The sequence below is a fragment of the Platichthys flesus genome, chromosome 15 (genome assembly GCF_949316205.1).
Source record: "Platichthys flesus chromosome 15, fPlaFle2.1, whole genome shotgun sequence".
NCBI lineage: Eukaryota > Metazoa > Chordata > Actinopteri > Pleuronectiformes > Pleuronectidae > Platichthys > Platichthys flesus.
This window is the reverse complement of record NC_084959.1, coordinates 17,483,587-17,502,352: the sequence shown is the minus strand read 5'-3', so window position 1 is coordinate 17,502,352 and position 18,766 is coordinate 17,483,587. Positions and strand designations below refer to the sequence as shown.

The 18,766-nt window shown below is 39.5% G+C and overlaps 1 protein-coding gene across 4 annotated transcripts in view; it reads left to right on the top strand.

Moving 5' to 3' along the window:
• The window catches only part of ncor1 (nuclear receptor corepressor 1), a 50,388-nt gene that overhangs the window by 9,431 nt on the left and 22,191 nt on the right, over positions 1–18,766 (top strand). For all 4 annotated transcript variants that reach the window (XM_062407011.1, XM_062407009.1, XM_062407008.1 and 1 more), the window contains exons 7-17: positions 1,575–1,631; positions 1,778–1,830; positions 2,797–2,863; positions 5,150–5,322; positions 6,026–6,116; positions 6,350–6,528; positions 6,686–6,740; positions 7,672–7,773; positions 14,079–14,209; positions 14,849–15,144; positions 18,515–18,580. In XM_062407011.1, coding sequence (XP_062262995.1) covers positions 1,575–1,631; positions 1,778–1,830; positions 2,797–2,863; positions 5,150–5,322; positions 6,026–6,116; positions 6,350–6,528; positions 6,686–6,740; positions 7,672–7,773; positions 14,079–14,209; positions 14,849–15,144; positions 18,515–18,580 — 1,270 coding nt within the window. The remainder of the gene's footprint in view (positions 1–1,574; positions 1,632–1,777; positions 1,831–2,796; positions 2,864–5,149; positions 5,323–6,025; positions 6,117–6,349; positions 6,529–6,685; positions 6,741–7,671; positions 7,774–14,078; positions 14,210–14,848; positions 15,145–18,514; positions 18,581–18,766) is intronic.

The window sequence follows — 18,766 nt, the reverse complement described above, 5'->3', positions numbered from 1 at the left end:
GTGGTTCAGAGTATAGTTTCACTCCAACATGCATGTTTGTAACATCACTGTTTTAAGATTGCTTTTAGCCATAACTGAACTGTATCAAATAACTACTAATGCAAACTCAACAATTCATTGGCATACCAGTAAGAGCTGTTGAGCAGTTTGGTGGAAATGCCATGTTTTTTGTCACAGAGTTAGTGGAATGGCCTGTGCCAGTAAAAATGATGTACATGACATAAAAATGGTTTGAATGGTCATTGTTGCTCATTACTCAGCTCTTTGTTTGTGTTTATCCCCACCCCGGTCAATAACGGCATTGAGCATAACTATTTAAATTTTCAGAAATAATATTGTGAGCCTGCTGTTGGAATGTGATGGACTGTTTGTTTTTTAATTCGTTAAGATTTATGTCAGGTTCTTAAATGGGATTATTCAGGACCTCTTTATCGTCTTATATTATATAAAATTACCTGCTATTGAGTTTTAGGTATTTTTTTAACCGGGGATTAATTGATTAGTCAAGTAAAAACCTAAAGTTCAGAAAAGTTGCTTGTTAAATATTTTGTAGTTGCAGCCCTTCAAATATGTTCGATAAAATGTCATGTCATCATCTGTGTTACACAAGAACAATAAGGGAGTGACTTTATGTTTAAATAGAGGTCACTGTAGTTCATGTATCTCAGACAGTGTTGAGGTTAGTGAGTGCAGAGAAGCGCCTTCCTTCTCAGTTAGCCATTAACCCCTTCAGAATCTGAAGCTGCTCCAGCTCAGTGCACTCAGAGCATTTAGTCTGGATGTTTGTCCCAGAAAGGAGCAGTATATTCAGTGCACTTTTCAAATTGACAAATTGCAAAAGACCATACTTCAAGAGCAATTTAAATGTATTTACAAATGATTCTGCAAACATAATTTCCAATTTCCATGGCTCTTATTTAAGTTTTAGTTTTTCTGAATCTTTCATTATTATTTAACAGATCTATTATGATTAATCAGTAACTTAAATGCATAATTAAGTCATTGTAAAAGTTGAATAGATCTATAAAATATGAGACATGATACCTGTGAGCGCATCTGGGTTAGAGAGTATATGTAAATGGGTGGGAGTGAAAGAGAGTATATGTTAAATATAGAAAGAGAGAGCAAGACCATGTTACTCACCACTGGAATGTGATCAAGCCATGCTCATTTCTGATCAGTGCACACAGTCACTACAAATGCAAGTCAATGGTGCAGACACCCAGGAAGCCATGCAGAGCTCCACAACTCCCTTTCCCTCAATTGCCGGTGCTATCATACAGAAGCTACACAATTATTTTATAGTAAGATATCGCTTATAGTGATGAATTTGGCCCTGGACAAACATGATTCCTATAAGTTGTTTCCATTGTACTGTAATTTTGTTGGGAGTCGGATGCAAATTCCAGGTACAGGGACGGATACAAATGTGCTATCGATCAATAGTAACACAGATAATACTGAACTTCAGATATGATTTTATGTCACAATGTTTTGTTCTCTGAAGTGCTCATATTGCATTTTCACTTTACTTTGGTAAAGCTTGTAAGTTCAACTTTTGTCCATTTTCCTAGAAAAAAGCTGAGGAAGCCCATAAAGTTCTGGAAGGTTTTGGTCCCATAGTTGAGCTGGTATGTGCTTCTTCTGAGAATTGTTTTACTTTTTCTTTCTGTAGCTTCTTGGTCCAGTATCATTTTAGATCATATTAGTGCTTAATCTAATTCTAAACTAAGGATTAATCCACTTCCCTTTTCTGGTCTGCTGCTTCTTTTTTTAGCCCCTGTACAATCAGCCATCAGACACAAAGGTGTACCATGACAACATCAAGACGTAAGTATCTGCATTTGTTCTACAGATTAATCTATATGAGCATCTGTAGGGTTTGTAACGTACAAGAATGTTACAGCAGACTTGATGCACGGCACACACCTTTTTAGTGTAGAAACCGTCTCATGTGAGCAAAGTGTTGGCTGTAATGCTGACCTCAACAATATAAACCAAGCTGATAATTCTGTCTAATCTGTTTGCTGAGTCACCTGAATGTGTTGCCCTACTGACACGCGGGAGAGCGATCTGAAAAAGGATCGAAATAATGTACAAGTGTCTGCATTAGGTACGTTTGAGGACGGGCTGTGTTTGGGGCTGAAGGTCATGTCTTCTAGGATAAAACCCTTATCAGTGTGTGCTACGGGAGCGACCCATCTGGCTCAGCATTTTGTCAAGACAGACAGCATCTGTTTGAATCCGCAATATTGGCCACACTCTCAGGGCTAGCTCTCCCACTGTTTTCTCCCCACAGCCCCCATCGTGAATAAACATGTGTTCCACAAGTGTTGTCAGTATTTTGCATTTGCCATATTGCAAGTAAACAATGATATATTCAATTTATTTTAGGCAGAGGTGAAATAAATCAAGCTCTACCAAGAATCTTTTATACTTTTTTATGAGCTTTGTACTCACTGGATCTTCTCTCCTTGAATAAAAGCCCTTTACGCCTACATTATATTTGTATATTACATTACATTACATTACATGTCATTTAGCTGACGCTTTTATCCAAAGCGACTTACATTTTTAGAACACTCATCATTTTATGAGGGGCCATCTAGGGGTTCAGTATCTTGCCAAGGACTCTTAGGCATGCAGATGGGATAGAGTGGGATTCAAACCGGCAACCTTCTTGTTGCAGAGCACCCGCTCTATCCCCTAGGCCACGCTCTCCCCGTATATGTAATTTAGGTTTATATGATATGATTTATAATTGCTACAATCGTATTTGTTTTTGTTGTATTACAGCAACCAAGTCATGAGGAAGAAGTTGATTTTGTTTTTTAAGCGAAGAAATCATGCTCGTAAACAAAAGGTAAGTGTCCCCATTAATACTTTGCACTCTTCTTTGATTATCCATATTGTTAGGCAGAATGTTAAATTATAGAGTTCAGTAAATATTAGCTTTTTGACCTGCAGATTTTTTTGAGGTCATACATAATCTCCTAATTAGTTTTTTTTGCACGTAATGTGAACTTTGGAATACAGGGCTTTACCAGACAAAGGACCTATAGCCATATCAAGCTCTGTGATTCTATTCATGTTAAAATCAGGATGCCAACACAATCCTAGTGACATTACTATCGTGCTGATGTTTCGCAGCTATAATGCTCTTTGTCATAGTTCGCTTTAAACATGAAGGTTAGCTAATTGCACCAAATACCAAAGTGCTGCTAGGGCCCATGGGAATGCCATTTCATCCATCCAATACAAGTTTGGGCCTGGTGATAGTAAGCTGTTTTCACTTTAAACCTCAAAAGTCAACCTCATGGTGGTACTACATGAAAAGTTGGATAATAATACAAGTCAAAGGCCTGAATGTCTTCAAACATTCATGAAAATCCATCCAATAGTTATTGAGTTATTTAAGTAACTAGACTAATGGACTGATTGACCAGCATTGCATTGCATTAGTTCCAGTGAGTCATGGGGAACTCATGGGTTTCCCCTGTTTGAATCCGTATTCTGTGAACTAAAAACTGCTTTTATATGCAGTAGAATAACAAATATTGTCACATCAAAGAACAGATTTGACCACTACATTGTCCAAACGATTGTCTCTCTGTCCTTCTTATCTGTAACCGGTAAATATTTCGGAATTAGCTATGTTGAAACACTTGGCCCTTTTTTGTATTGCATTGGCTCAGTGGGCCCCAGCTTTGTCTGGCTGTTTGCTGTCAGGGACAGAAAGACCTTTTTGGACTCTGAACAATGGCAAAGTGCATATGGCCTTGTGCCAAGAGGAAGGTGATTGTTTTTCCGTTGCTGCAGAGAGTGGAAACGAGGGTCTATTGTCCTCCCGGTACAGACGTCTCTCCAAAATTTCTCTTAACATTTTAACTGTTACACCTCTGGAAATGAGTTTGACTTTTAGTTTTTTTATATACAGTAACAGTTTTTAAGTCTACAGCTCAGAAAGTAATTAAAATTCTTTTTTTCCCCTATACCAGCCACTCTTTATGTATGGCAGTCCTCCCTTTTTAGTCTGTTGAACTCTGGGTTCGAGACCTGAAATGCTTCTGGATAACGACTTGAAATTATCCATAAGTGCTGTATGTGGGAAAGCAAATGTCAGATTCAGTTTCTTGTTAGCCCCCTAGTAAAAACTTGCAGATAATTATTATAAAAAAATTTAAACGAATATCTCAGAATGAAAAAGAGGTGTCATACATGTAGAAGACACCGATAAAGATTTCAACTTGGCAAGACAAAGTGTGTTGTTAATAATTTTTTCCTGAGCTGTATGATGCAAAAAAGTAAGCATATTTAACAAATTAACAATGAGCTTTTGTAAAATATTTGTAAACAGAGTAGCTGCTTCAAAACAAACTTTGCTGGTCTTAGGCCACTGAATTAGGGTGTTTTTGAAGACATATACAAACCCACAAACAACACAGCCTGTCCTGGAGCAGCATGGACGCTCTTGACTCTTCTGCACTCACCCCGAGTTTCTGCAGCCTGTCTGTAGTTGTTTACTTGTCTTTTCACATTCACTTTCTAAGATAAACCGTGACCCTGATTTCTCTGACAGGTATATTTAAGAGTTAAAAAACACTATTAAATGCATGTTCACCTACACCGCCCATTGGAAGGAGAAATGTCATGGACATTGTTGATATTTAACCTGATGTTTTGGTTTTATTACTCTTTTGGATTATATTATTTGCATCCATGTGGCTTCTTCTTTTCAGTAACATGGGATGACCAAGCAACACACATTCAGCAAACTGAGCTCTGTTCTCACTTAGGACACTAAAACAAAGAAGCCCATATTTGTATTATCCTGTGTTGAGATGAAATAACAGCAACTGAAGAATCCCTTTTACTGTAGTAGTTTTATAATTTATTTTAATTGTTGTTGCCAGATTTTATATAGGGATTTGATCAGTACCCTCATCACATCTTCTTATTAATCCCTTTTGAGTCTTCTGACTCTAACTTTAAAACTGAGCCGAGACTCAAATATTCTACTTGCTTTTACCTGTGAAAGGTGCGAAAGTAAATAAAAGTTCCCTTATCACTGCATTGGAAGTAACGTTAGTCCTATTTTGTTGTGATTGGTGCCTACTCCTGATACACGTCTGTCATGCTGTGCACACAGGAACAGAAGATCTGCCAGCGGTATGACCAGCTGATGGAGGCTTGGGAGAAGAAGGTGGACCGAATGGAGAACAACCCCAGACGCAAAGCCAAGGACGGCAGAACACGGGAGTACTATGAAAGACAATTCCCTGAGATCCGTAAGCAGAGAGAGCAGCAGGAGCGCTTCCAAAGGTAACACCATTAACCAGTCAGGACAATGACTATATTTGCAGCACAATATACAGATTGGCCATGATTGGATCTTATTCAGAATCACACCAATGCAATTCTTCTGTAGGCTCTACCTTGTCAACTTATTAGTGTGTGGTGGTTTTTGCTTGACAGGCAGTTTTTTTTGTATAGAGCAGCTTTAAGACATGCTCTGCAACCCTGCACTTTCCTAGACATTGCCCAACTGTGTGCTGCATTTGCAAAAGGGCTGGGTCTGAAAATCTGAATTGGTTGGAACTAACTACTTTTTTTTATCAATTTATCAACTGGTTATATTTCACAATCATTGATCTATAAATTGCCATGAAATGTAAATTTGAAAGAATGGCAAGGTTCACACATGGCCCGCCACTCTAAATATCCACATTATTCAGTATATCATGGTTAACTAAAAAAAGCTCTTGCAGGAGCTGATGCTAGACCATGAAGGAGGAAGCAAGAAACAACTAGTTAGAGATAGTTATTTCATTATTAACAGGAACTGCTCATGTTAAATAATTCACTCGGTATGGATTTCGAAGGACACAGCTGTGAAAGAGTCATGCAAGCTTGTAAATTGCATTTTCTTTGAAAAGGATGGAAGATAACTGATATCTACTTTGCATCGCATAGACAGTTAATGTAATGTAACAATTTATAATGCAATATGTTCCTTTTTCTACAGGGTTGGACAAAGAGGAACAGGCCTTTCTGCAACAATTGCAAGAAGCGAGCATGAAATTTCTGAAATCATAGATGGCCTGTCTGAACAGGAGGTGGGTACAAACTGTAGCTTAACCAACACATGAGCGTTGCTATGAACAGCTACCAAATTCAAAACTTAGAATCACCTTTTTGTCTGTTGACTTTATAATGAACAAACAAGTTTTTAATGATCCCAACTGTCTCTGTTTCAATCTGCCACAAAGCCTGGGAGCAGATTTTCAAGTAGAAAAATAGGCGACACCTCTGGAGTTACTCAGTTAACCTTTCTGTTCATGTTCTGCAGAACAATGAGAAACAGATGAGACAGCTGTCAGTCATCCCTCCCATGATGTACGATACCGAGCAGCGCAGAGTCAAGTTCATCAACATGAATGGCCTGATGGATGACCCAATGAAGGTGTACAAAGCCCGGGGGTTCATGAATGTTTGGACAGAACATGAGAAGGAGATATTTAAGGAGAAGTAAGTTGTTTTTGTTTTGTGGGTGACACAACGTGGCCAGGTCACAGTTTGACCATGTGAATGTGTTGTGCCCAAATGATTTATGAACCTTAATGTCTATTTGCACCAGTTTATTTTTGGCTTTGGCACATGAGTAACAGCTGTCATCTCTTTGTAGGTTTGTCCAACACCCCAAGAACTTTGGCCTGATTGCCTCATATCTAGAGAGAAAGGTAAACTCCTGCTTGTGTTTTTGTTTGAAAACATAACACAGGTAGCCGCTTTCCACAATACACAGATATTAGCTAGAAGAAAAGAAACAAACGATTAAAGGTAATCTTCCACATTGTTGGGATTCATCACACTGAGTGATATACAATACACTAACTATATGGGTAAAGCAAGGCTTACATTTTTTCTTCCTCCCGTAAACATTTACCAGTGTTACAGTGTCTGGCTGCTTTATGTTCAGTAAGACATCTATAGTTAACCTACTAGTTAATCTACATAGTTATCGTAGTGAGTTAATTCCTCTGTTATTTTCTTTTTGCATTTAACACCTTTCATGTTCTTTTTTAACACACCATTTATTCCAGCAGAACATGTTACACTTTCCTCTGGAGACTTCTGCAGGTTAAACTGGGTTAACTAAACAATGATTAACACTCTGAAAGACTCACTTTAGACAGATTGATAAAAACTTGGTAGCCTAGTAACATTATTAACAACTCAGAATGCACCCTGGAGACTATTTGAAGGACTGTAGTAACATTGGTGAATATACATGTCATTGTTTAGTCCTGAAATATAAGGCAACTTAATTTCATTAACCCATGTTTCAGAAAAAGTTTATTGTCAGCAGTGGAGAACTCAGCATAGTTGAGTATAGTATATTGTGTTCATTCGGCTTGGTGCTGCTTGTAATGATAGTAAAAACCCTGCAATGTATTTATATATAATGAACACGGATATTAAAATCTGCTCCAGTAAGTATACATGTTCCATCTTGATTCATAATAAACTTTGTGAGCGGCTTCTGCCTCGGGAAGACACATGGTTGTGATGTTATACTGTACAGCAGTAATACATATAACATGTTGTCATATAAAGACATGTCAAAAGAAACAAGCAAGTGGCTGAATATGTTGCTATATCTTGTTTCAGTGTGTTGCCGACTGTGTCCTATATTACTACTTAACTAAGAAGAACCACAACTACAAGACGCTGGTGAGGCGAAATTATGGAAGACGGAGAGGAAGGAACCAGGTAAGCCCGAGTTGTTTTTTCTTCAGCATATCTCTCAAATGCTTCTTCTGGTGAATATAAAAGCAATACAATATTGAAGATAACAAAGTAGTTAAAATTTGGTTTTAGTAAAGATGCTACTGTGTGTACCATTTAAAATCTGAACAAGCTTACAATAACAGAGTTGGAAACAACTTAATATTAGGTTAGTGGAACAGGAAACAGAATGCACACTATGGGGTTTAGATTGACAAAAATAAGACAACAACAAATTTGAGGACACATCAAAGGCATAAGGGCGATTTAATGTTTTAAAAAAACAAAACATTTTGTACATAAAATTAGGGTTAGGGTTATAATTACTTAATCTAATGGAAATATGTATCAGTTGCCACTCTCAAACACACAGGGAGAAAATTGGTTAGGCCAGAGCAAAGAGGACATTCAGAACATTGGGAAACTTGGGACACACTCAAATATATAAACAAAAAGAGCATAATTAAATGTAAATGAAATAATCAGTTTCATTAAATCAGTAACAGCGACTGCAAATATTTTTGGGATTGTGCCTGCATCATCCTGTTGTGTCTGCTGCTGCTTTGTCACAAAATAATAATAGAATAGAGGTTAAGTGGCGATGCCTCTTCTTTGAATGTGCGTGCAAGAAGGAAGTGACTACTACTACTATGAAGATATATTGTTGATCATCAGAGCGTTGTGTTACTTTTGTCTTTGCATCAAAATCCAGTACTAATAGATGCACCATCTCCCAAGTCTGTTGGGTGACATTAAACATTATTTTCACTCATTCTCGTCGATGACTCCTTGTTGCCTCACTGATGACAAAGTCCCTGTACAGGACATTCTGTCCCTGCGTCAAGTACATTTACTGTGGAACACAATGGGTTTGTTGTTGATTGTTTCTTTACATAGGAGGAGTTGGAGAGCACAAATATTCATGATTACATCTTCAACACAAAGATGGTCCTTCAGATTTCTCCCAGTGACAGGCACAGTTTCTTCATGGACGACTTACCTCGGCTTAACCTTTTAATCTCTGTGCCATTCGTGGGTGAAAATGTCAGCAGTTGAGAGATGACTTTTCTGTTAATAGCAGCTTCTTGAAGATTATCTCTGTGTGTTTCTGGAGTTCGTGGTTGTTTCAAACAGCATGTTCCTTTTTCTAAATAAGGAGAAAGCATTTTCTATTGTGAGAAATACGAGCAGCATAAATTTCTTTTTTTTGGTGAGGAAACCATCATTAGATAGCAGTGAAATAACGTGAATGCTGATAAATACCAGGTTATCAGTGTCCATGTAAGATCCAGTTCAGCATCTGTTGTGTAGTTCCTAACATTTCATGTTTTGTAACATCTTAATTTGGCCCCCTACGATATTTTTTTTCTACACATTTTGGGTGACCGTTAGACATAAAAACACAGGTCTTCAATGGATAATCATTCTAGGATTTAGTTCAGTTTCGTCGTTGTCTCCAAACCATCATGTGTTCGTTGAGAATGTGATGAATGCTTTGTGATTTGAAACAGTTAAATTCAGGAGGTGGTGAGTTTCTAAGCTACTGGTGCGACTTCACAACTGCAGTTCAAGTGAGTAGAGCGAATCATTAGAGAGGGAAGGAGGAAGGCGGAGTGAGCAAAAGCAAGAGCAAAGGAATGTAGGGTGAGCCAGTGAAACGAAAAAAACCCTCAGCTAGACAGTCAGCGCTGGCAGCTTATCTGGTGGAGTATGTGCTGTTGTTTTTTTTTCTTTTCCACTTCCTCTTTCTTCTGTTCCTTTTGAGAGCAAAAGAGAGAGCAAAAGAGAGAAAAAGTCACCCCTCTCTGAAACGGCGTGGTTGGTACAGCCCAGCCATCTGACGGGTCCAAAAAACTCACTGTGCTGCTGTGAGTGCCAATCAAAGAGGAGTGCACGGCAGGGATTACCTTGAGTGACCCTGCATAGATTAGTGTGTGCATGTGAGATGGACAATTCTTTGGGCGGCTTAAGCGGCCTGATGACACGCTTTCCTGGAATATGTGCTGTGGTGCCGTGGCCCGGCAGCCCTTCTAAGGAGCTCTGCTATGGTGCTGTCCTGCCCCTCTACTGCTATCGTTACCAGCGCTATGGAACTACTGGAGAGTAAACTCACTTTTGCGACACCAGTAAGCTGTGGCTCACAGCAGAGCAAGGGGGGGTTATGAGCAGCAAATGAGCTTGCAGGTATGTGACTAGATATGAAACCAAATTATTTTTACTTGATGCAACACTTTTGTTGTTTTGGCATTTTTTGGTTTATCGTCATATTTTCTGCTGCTCTACTGCATGTGCAGGTTGTTTCTTAGCCCGCATGTTTACTTCAGGCTTGCAGGCGGTCACCCTCGGCTACTTTAAGGTAGTTTTTTTCGAGGACATGTGCAGTCATGGTCTTTAATTTAACTGTCAAGCCATGGAAGCGTGGTCATGCATGTGCTTTTGTGTTTATGCTCTGGGGTGTGAGCGAACCTTCATGTAAAATTCTACTTAACAGAGCTTATTTGACATTAGACACATTGACATTATACATTCTACATTTCTTGAGTAGTTGTGCTTCAGGTGTATTTCCCACATGGCAGCTCAACTTAACTGACATGAAATTAAATGAACAAAAATCACTTCCACACTCAAAACAAACACTATTGTGGAAGCTAGCACAGGCTGCACCTCCCAACATGTCTGCAACCATTTCACTGGTTAATGTTAAGTAGAAGTATCTCCTTCTGTCTGAGGGTCATCCTGTTCATGCTGGACTGGTCTGACAGAAACACAGCATCTCTTTATTTATGTAAGCTATTAGGTCCTCAATTTAAAAATCATCTCAACTAAAAAAGGTTTTTGCAGTCAAAGACCATTTTAACGTAATAATATTTTTTTATGCCGCTTTCATGTTGTTTGCATTTGACTGTTTATATTGAAATTTTATTAGGACCAGTTATAATGAAGTGTGTCTACATGATACTCTCTTCTATGGCATTGATAATGTTTTATCACTGTGTAATCTGTATCTACATTAAAGCAAAGGGAGGTGTGTTCCCTCAGTGATAATAACATGATGCTGTCACTTTATAGTTATTTTAGTGACCTTCTAGAGCTCCACTGTTGTGAACTTCCCTAAGCATTATTTGGCAATGCTCTTAAATCACATTTTATTGATGAGGTTAGGTTCAGTCTTTTGAATATTTAATATGTATATTATTTCTTAAACAAATTAACTCTTTGATTGCATATTGGCATATCACATATCTTCTCTGATGTATTTTAATGGGGCCAGTGTTCATCAGCCATTGTCTGAAGAACCAAAGACAGGTGTAAAACAAGGACTGCACACTGTGAGAGGAGGGTAGGGCAGAAATTACAGCTTCCATTATCCAACAAGGTGAAATCCAGTTTAACCACAACCATCCATTAAGTTTGATCTCATCTGAAACACTAAACGATACACCTATGCTTCAGGCCAGGCGCTGTTCTCTGACACAGCACATTCATCAGAAGACACTGAGAATTGTGCAGGGCATGTGTCTGTGGTAAAATACCAGGATGGATTCAAAAGGTAGTAATTTGCTAGTTGGAAATAGAAGAGTTTACACATTAAATAATGAAAAATATGACAACGCTTAATTCTGATCATGTTTGGGGGAGATTACTTTCTTAAGAAGCCACAAAGGACAGGGAGTGGTCTTCTTTACACCCATTTAATCAACTAATTTACTTGATTGTCATGTATACAAGCACCTTTTTGTCAACACTTGCTGATGCGTGTTGGTGAAACACATCCGCCATGACATTGTGATGATTATATTCTACAAGCGTCTTATGCTCTGATGGCTCTTATGCTTGAGCCATCTTTTCCCACTCAAGAACTGATTTGACTCTGGAAGGTTAGCACTCTGGTGAAATAGACCCTTCTTAAAATGTAAAAAATAAGAGCAGACAGAGAAGTTGTCAAATAATTGTCATTTGTCTCCTGGCTGTCTACCTGTTTACCTATTTCCCTATGCTTTGGCCTAGTGTGTTTATATTGGTACATATAAACCGATTATATAAATAGTGATAGTATAAATTCTATCACATGTTCAGCTTGAGAAAATATGTGCAACTCTTTGCTCATGTCTGTTCCTATTGATTGGGTTTCCATAAAGTCTGACCAATTCTTATTCTTTTCCACTTTCTTCATTTAACTAGAAAAGTTTAATTGATGACAATTACTGTAATGCTTTGCAAGAATTGAGGTGATGCTTTTTAATAATCAACATCAAATACACATTTCTTTTAATTCCTATTAATGCATTGAAACAGCTTGAAGCAAAAGGGAGAGGTTCCCCTGGTGGCCAAAACTCTGTGGTAGGAAACGGAAGATTGACTTGTGGCTCCATTATTTCCTAAATCAAACAGGACTAGTGATTGTGAATCAGCAAAAGAGCAGAGAAATTAAAACTCAAAGTATTCAAGCCAAGTCAGGAGAGCGCTTCATTTAAAATGCTGGAAACCCACAGAACCGCAGAACCACAGGGCCTCATTGACTTTTGGAGGACATCTGTGTGGAGAGGCTCTTTACGCAATGTGGGAGAAGAGGCAGGAATGCCACGGCTCTCTGACCTCCTCCAAAGCAAACACAAGCGCTCCCATACCTAACCAGAACAGCATCTCAATGGATGACATGAATGGGGAGAATAAATCTGCCTCAAAAAACAAACTTCCCTGCTGCAAAAAAACGCCTCTGAATTGTTTCTTGCCAAAACATTCATGAGTCAAGAATTTAAGTTCACGTGGTCATGTCTGTCCGGCATACATTAATTTACACTCTGAGCTCTGACTCTGCAGGACTAAGAGCAAACGTATCATTTAAGCAACGGTCTTGACAAATAAACAGATAACAGCAGAGACATCAACTACTAATCAAATTAACAGTTTTGTTTACATTGATTTAAGGGGCACGAAGGGGAGGCTCTGATCAGACTTATATAACGTATTCAGCGTAAATCTAATAGCCCATCACATGGAGTTTTCTTTTTAATATTGCAGATTTCATTTTGCCTGTCATGTAGCTTCACTCCTGGAGGGCAAAATTCTGCTGGTTATTGGCTGTTCCTGGTTAGAGATGGTTGGAGCAATTACTGCAAGTCGCTAGACACAGGCATGAATTTGGCTACTGTCTGATCAGCTAAATCTGACTCTGATAACCTGTTATCATTTTATCAGTGTGACTATTTCTAGAAAGGTGTCAAGCTTTTCTGCATTTGGCTTAATTGTGTGCTTTGGCAGTCAGTCTCCTCATGTGTAGAGCCGTGCTGTTGAAAAATTGACCAGCCACAACCCTGCTTACTAATCTTTTTTTTTTTTATGTTGTTGCCCTGTCTTCCTTCTCTTTGCCTCAGTCTACTTCTTTTTGCCTTTGCCATTGAGTGAAGCACATTCCTTGACCCCATCTGGTACCAGCATGGGATGTTTGGTTTGGCATAGCCAGACTTGTTCCAGCACAGCGCTTTCATGGAGCATGCAGGAGGAAGCATTCTGTGGTGTACCGCGCCAGCGGTGATGATAAAGAATGTTGCTCTGCCCTCAATCACTCTGTTGGACCTGTGTTTTGAAATCAAGTTTTTCAATGGAGATTTCATTTGTAGAAAGTGATATTGATTTGAACTCAACCTCCAACCCTTTTTTTTTATTTCCTCTCATTTTCTGCTTAATACTTTTTACATTTGTATCCGTTGGAGTATGGGAGAAAATTCATAGTATTTCATCCGTCATCTCTCTTACTGGGATTTAAACAAAGACAAATAAGGCATGAGAATCAGCTACTGTACAAATTCATGGTTTTAAAATCAAAGCAGAATGATCAGAATCTGCATGTGGTGGGTTTGTGTTTTGTATGATATTTCAGTAGTGGACCATGTGAAGATCATCCGAACATGGTGTAGCCTTACATCTGTTTGCACAGGGTGTGCAACTAGAAGCCTCATATTCTTATTCTCACTACTTTTGGAGAAAAATAATCACATGAAAGTCCAATCATCAGATGATGGCATCCATCTTTGCCATTCACCTGACTTGTATTCTTTTGCTGTCAAACAGAATATTTAAGCAGGTCAGGCTCATATTTTGTTGTATAATTTGTCATGGTCCTCTTGGCTCACTGGGCAAATAGTGTGTGTGGCAGTTATAAATTAAAATATTTATATCAGTGTGGACTGGGTAGCTAGCCCTTTCTTGTATTGTTTTTTTCCAATTCACATTGGCCTTTTTCAAGGAGAAAAAAACTAATATTTTCCCTTTTTATGTTTTTTCCGCAGCAAATAACGCGTCCCTCACAAGAAGAGAAGGCCGACGACAAAACCGAAGAGGAAAAATCTGAGAGGTCCGAGAAAAAAGAGGACGAGGAAAAGAAGGACGAGGAAGAGAAAGATGAAAAGGAGGATTCTAGGTGAGTTGGGAATAGTTGTCTGTCTCTGTGTTATTCCGGTCCCATCAGGCCCTGCAAGTAAAGTTACAAAGTGTCAGACCTTGGTCCATACTGTAGGATTATTTTAGGAAATGTTAGTTATTTGACTTACAGTTGTGTATATGAACAATATGCTTCCAACCCACTGACAAGAGATATGACTGTAGCTTGTGCTGTCTGAAACAGTTTTGGATGTAACTTGTTGACAATTAAAATGAATGAGTACAAGAGTGAAGAATTTACAAAGCTCGCTTCACAGTTAATGTAGATGGTCTTGTTTTTTTTATCATAAAATAAATAGTTTTTTTGTTGCCCATTATAATTAGACTTTACATCCCCAGGCATTTGGTGGAGTGATGCAGGTTTTAGGTCTAGATATGTTTTGAAGTGGCCGAGCTGTATCTGTTGTGGTGTTATGCTACTAGTTTGCAACTTGGAAACTTGTTAACAAGTCTGTTCAGTTTAAATGTTGACAAACCCTTTTTTTTCTTCTGTTGTGTTAAGTCATGGGGGGGGGGGAAGAACAGATTACAAAAAAGACATGTTGCTGAGTCAGAAGGGAATTGATATTTGCCTTACCCATGCTCTCTAACGCTGTGCTCTCCCTCTCCAAAACCACAGGGACATTGGCAAGGACAAAGACAAGTGTGACGGTGGGGAGGACGAGGACGGAAAGGAGCAGAACACGCCGCGTGGCAGGAAGACTGCCAACAGCCAGGGCCGTCGTAAGGGAAGGCAGACAGTTACCACACGTTCCATGGCCAATGAGGCTGCAACTGTGGCGGCTGAGGAAGCACCTCCCTCTTCCTCTGAGCCTGCCTTACCAGATCCTCCACAGCTCCCGAAAGCTGATCCAGCACAGAGGGCAATGAAGGAGGGTGCTAAAACTCCAGTGTCTGCCATGGATGCTAATAAAGGTGAATTATCTCAGGCATGCTCTCTGGAAGTTGTTGAAGATATGTTACTACGCAGGAGCAAATATGCTGACACAGAGAGGAAGTTCACAATCTTAATGATACATATACATGCAAAATATATGTGTGTACATGCATATACACAATATATATGTATCATGTAAATAAACAAGTGCCTCTTTGAACCCAGGCGTCTCCGGGGACCAGTTAACGTTTGAGCAAGGTACTGTAGCAGGAGGCATAAATCAATAAAAGCTTTTACAATTTTCAATGTTTACCCACATATCATTAGCATGTTTAGATTCTCCGCAATTCAACCATTCAATTTGCTTCACACATACCAGGAGAAAAACAGCGTAATTCATTCATTTAGTTGCATTGTAAACCAACAAGCAGGCAACACAATGGTGACTTTCTACCTTTTGAAGTGGTTGTAAAGTTTGATGTAAATTTTTTCTATTCTTTTAGTTCATAAGGGGTCACTGATTAATAGAATTAGAAGTGTTTTTCAAAGAAATATTCCAATTTATGTATATTGTCATGTGAAGTATATTATTGACTGAAGGGCAACTTTGTTCATTAAATACAAACAACACTTTCAACATAAAAACTATTTTTGTTATGTTGTGGCTGCAGGGCCTTTCAAAATGAAAGTGTTTTCTCCTCAGGTGTGGTTGTTTGAACTGAACACAGCAAACACACCTATACATCCACACTAGAAAATGACAATATTCAGATATCCTTAACTTGTGTGTTAATGGCTGTTGGCGTAGTTACGGGGGGTACCCAAAAAGAGCAGAAGCACAGGAGAGAACAAAAAGCAGGATTTATAGTTTTTTAAATGTATCATATTTTACAGTATAATAATAATGTGGACACCAGTGACACAAACTAAAAAGTGTTTAACAATGTTATGCCTTGAACTTCTCTACTGCATTTGTGTCTCATTGTCCCTGTCGTGCTTCACACAAACTTCTTTAGTTGTTAATCGATAATGTTGGATCATGAATCTGGATCGTTCAGGTCACCCTGATGTCCTGGCTGTGCCCGTCACGTTACGTCTTGATTTGTTTATGAACTTGAAATTGTTGGACTTTTTTTTCAATGTGTTTAAATGCGTGTTCTGATCAGGGTTGGTGTTTATTATTAATATGTAATGTGAGCGCAGGTCGGGGGGGAGAAACACAGCAGGGTAATACAGCACGGAATGTAGCGGAGACCCAACATTTCATGAAGCACGCACTGGGAAAAGTATTAACCGAAATAACTGACATGAGCAAACGTACAGATATTGCTATAATGTCATTATTACTGATTTTGGTAACAATTATGTGTGATAATGTGACTAGATAAAACCATAAAATACTTGTCATACATTTTTGAAGAAAAGAACAATGTCTTTATTTATGATTCGACAGCATGAGACTGACCAAAGCTAGATACACAGTTGTTATCTCAATATTGAATATAGTTGAGGTGGCTATGTCTTTTTCACTTGAACATCACATCTCAGTGGGGTCACACAAATGCAGTTTTTATACCGTTTTATACATATAAAGATATCTTATATATCTTATATATAAAGTTATCATAAAGCACACAGAATGTTACAGAGAAGTGAGCCCGGTCCAGTCAGACATCCCTTTTAAGCCTCATGAATGTCACAGTGGGCGAAAAGACATTCTTTTCTCTCTGATGAATAATTTAGGTGTTGTCCCCGATGTAACATACAAACTTCAGTTTGTATTCTTCTTCTGTTATGTTTTGAAAAATGGAAAAGACACTTGCAAGATATAATAATACATTTATATCTTATTTTAAGAGACATGTCAGGCTTTAGCGCTGCAGTTTCTTCTTTTTGTAATGAGAAGTTGACCGATCCGTTTTATCCTGAGAGCGGACAGTTGGTTCAATAGGTTCATACTCTGAGTGCGAGGTGTCAGACAGATTCTGTCTTGCACTGTGCTCCACTCAGGGAGGGCTTTGTAGTCTGTCCATCACCATGGCAATCCACGGCTCTGGTTTAGCTGTTGTCATGGTACCTAGTCATGCACTTGTACTCTTCCACCCTTTGAAGTCTCACTCTGACGGTGTTAGCTCAGGTTTTCAGGTATCCGAGTCCCCGTGTTTTACTCCCGCGTGTCGTTAATTTGAATCATTAATTGACTGTTTTAATTTTGCTGTGCTTCTTTGCCACCTGCCACTGCTGACGTCTGTTGAGCTTTACCTCAATCAGCAATCTAAAAATTATGCAAAGTCAGCTCTATAATGTGATTGATTATGTCCTTCCATCCTGTCAACCCTCTGACCTTTCTGGCTCTGTTCTGGGCATATCACGCTTTACGCAGGACTGTGTCAACTGTTTGCTTGCTCTGTTGTAATCCCTCCAGCTATGGTACTTCTTAGAAACAAGTGGGCTAGACACTAAAGGGAAGCTATCTGTCAGCCTTTCCCCGTTCAAATGGTGCCAGGCAAGTTTAGGAAGCTGCTGATTCATTTTGGGCTTTGTGGGACTGTCGTTAGGTCAAATGTTATGCTATAGACAGACACTCAGCCTGTTTTCTTAGCCCAGAGATTAATGCCCACCCCAGTGGGGCCTAGGCTGTCAATGGGAGAACATGTTAGTTTTGCTATTGGAGACGGAAGCGTAGTCCAGTTGAGTGTAAAAGGCTGTGAGGACCTTTGGTATGAGAATTGATCTCATCTTCGAGGTGGTTGTGGGTGGTGGGCAAGCCTCGTGTTAATGTCAAGGGTACATCTGCTGCTATATTAGTCCAAATGTTTACTCAGTCTCAGTGCGTGAGTAGGCTAGAGTTCACTCGGCCCCCTCCACGCTAACTTTGCACTTTTATGAATTTTGTGTTTGTAGGGCTGGGGGTGGGGGGATGTGGATCTGCGTAGTTTAACCAGGGCAAGAAGGAGGAGTGTGTAGGAGATGCACGTCGTCACAGTAGAAGGGGCGGGAGGGAGGGAGGGAGGGCTGGCTCTTTTTGTCCCCATCCAAGGCCTTTTCCCATAGAGCGAGGAATGGCTCTTAACTCCTCTACTGTCTGGTACATCAGCTGACCAAGGCCCTCCCCTCATGGATTAGAGAGGAGGAGCCTATGTACTGGGCTGAGGGGAAGGGGGAGAGAGAGAGAGTGTGGGAGAGAAAGAGATTGTGGCTAGAGCATGAGTGTAAGTGGGGGAGCAAGTCTCGGCCCCTGAATGTAAACAGATTATTAGATTAGTGGCCATGAGAAGAAGACGGCTGAACAGAGGACTGCCACTCTCTCTCTCTGTCTGTCTCCCTCCCTCCCTCTCTGTTGCTCTCTATCTGTCCTTCTCCCTGTCAGTGCTTACGGGACTCTTTTTTCTCTTCTTTTTGATTTAGCTGGTGCTGCTGAAACCGGAGAAACTTCTCGCTGGACCGAGGAGGAGATGGAGGTCGCCAAAAAAGGTAGCGCTTTTATTTAAATCTCTCTATGGCTTTATCTCTCTGTCCTTGTGTTTTTGTGTTGCTCCTCTGCTTTTTTATGATCTTTGCTTGTCCCCCCCCCCCCTGTCTTTCTCCTTTCCTCCTCTGATAATCTGATATTGCCTCGCCCCTGCCTGTTTCTTACATGCACGCAGAAATTAACGTGCA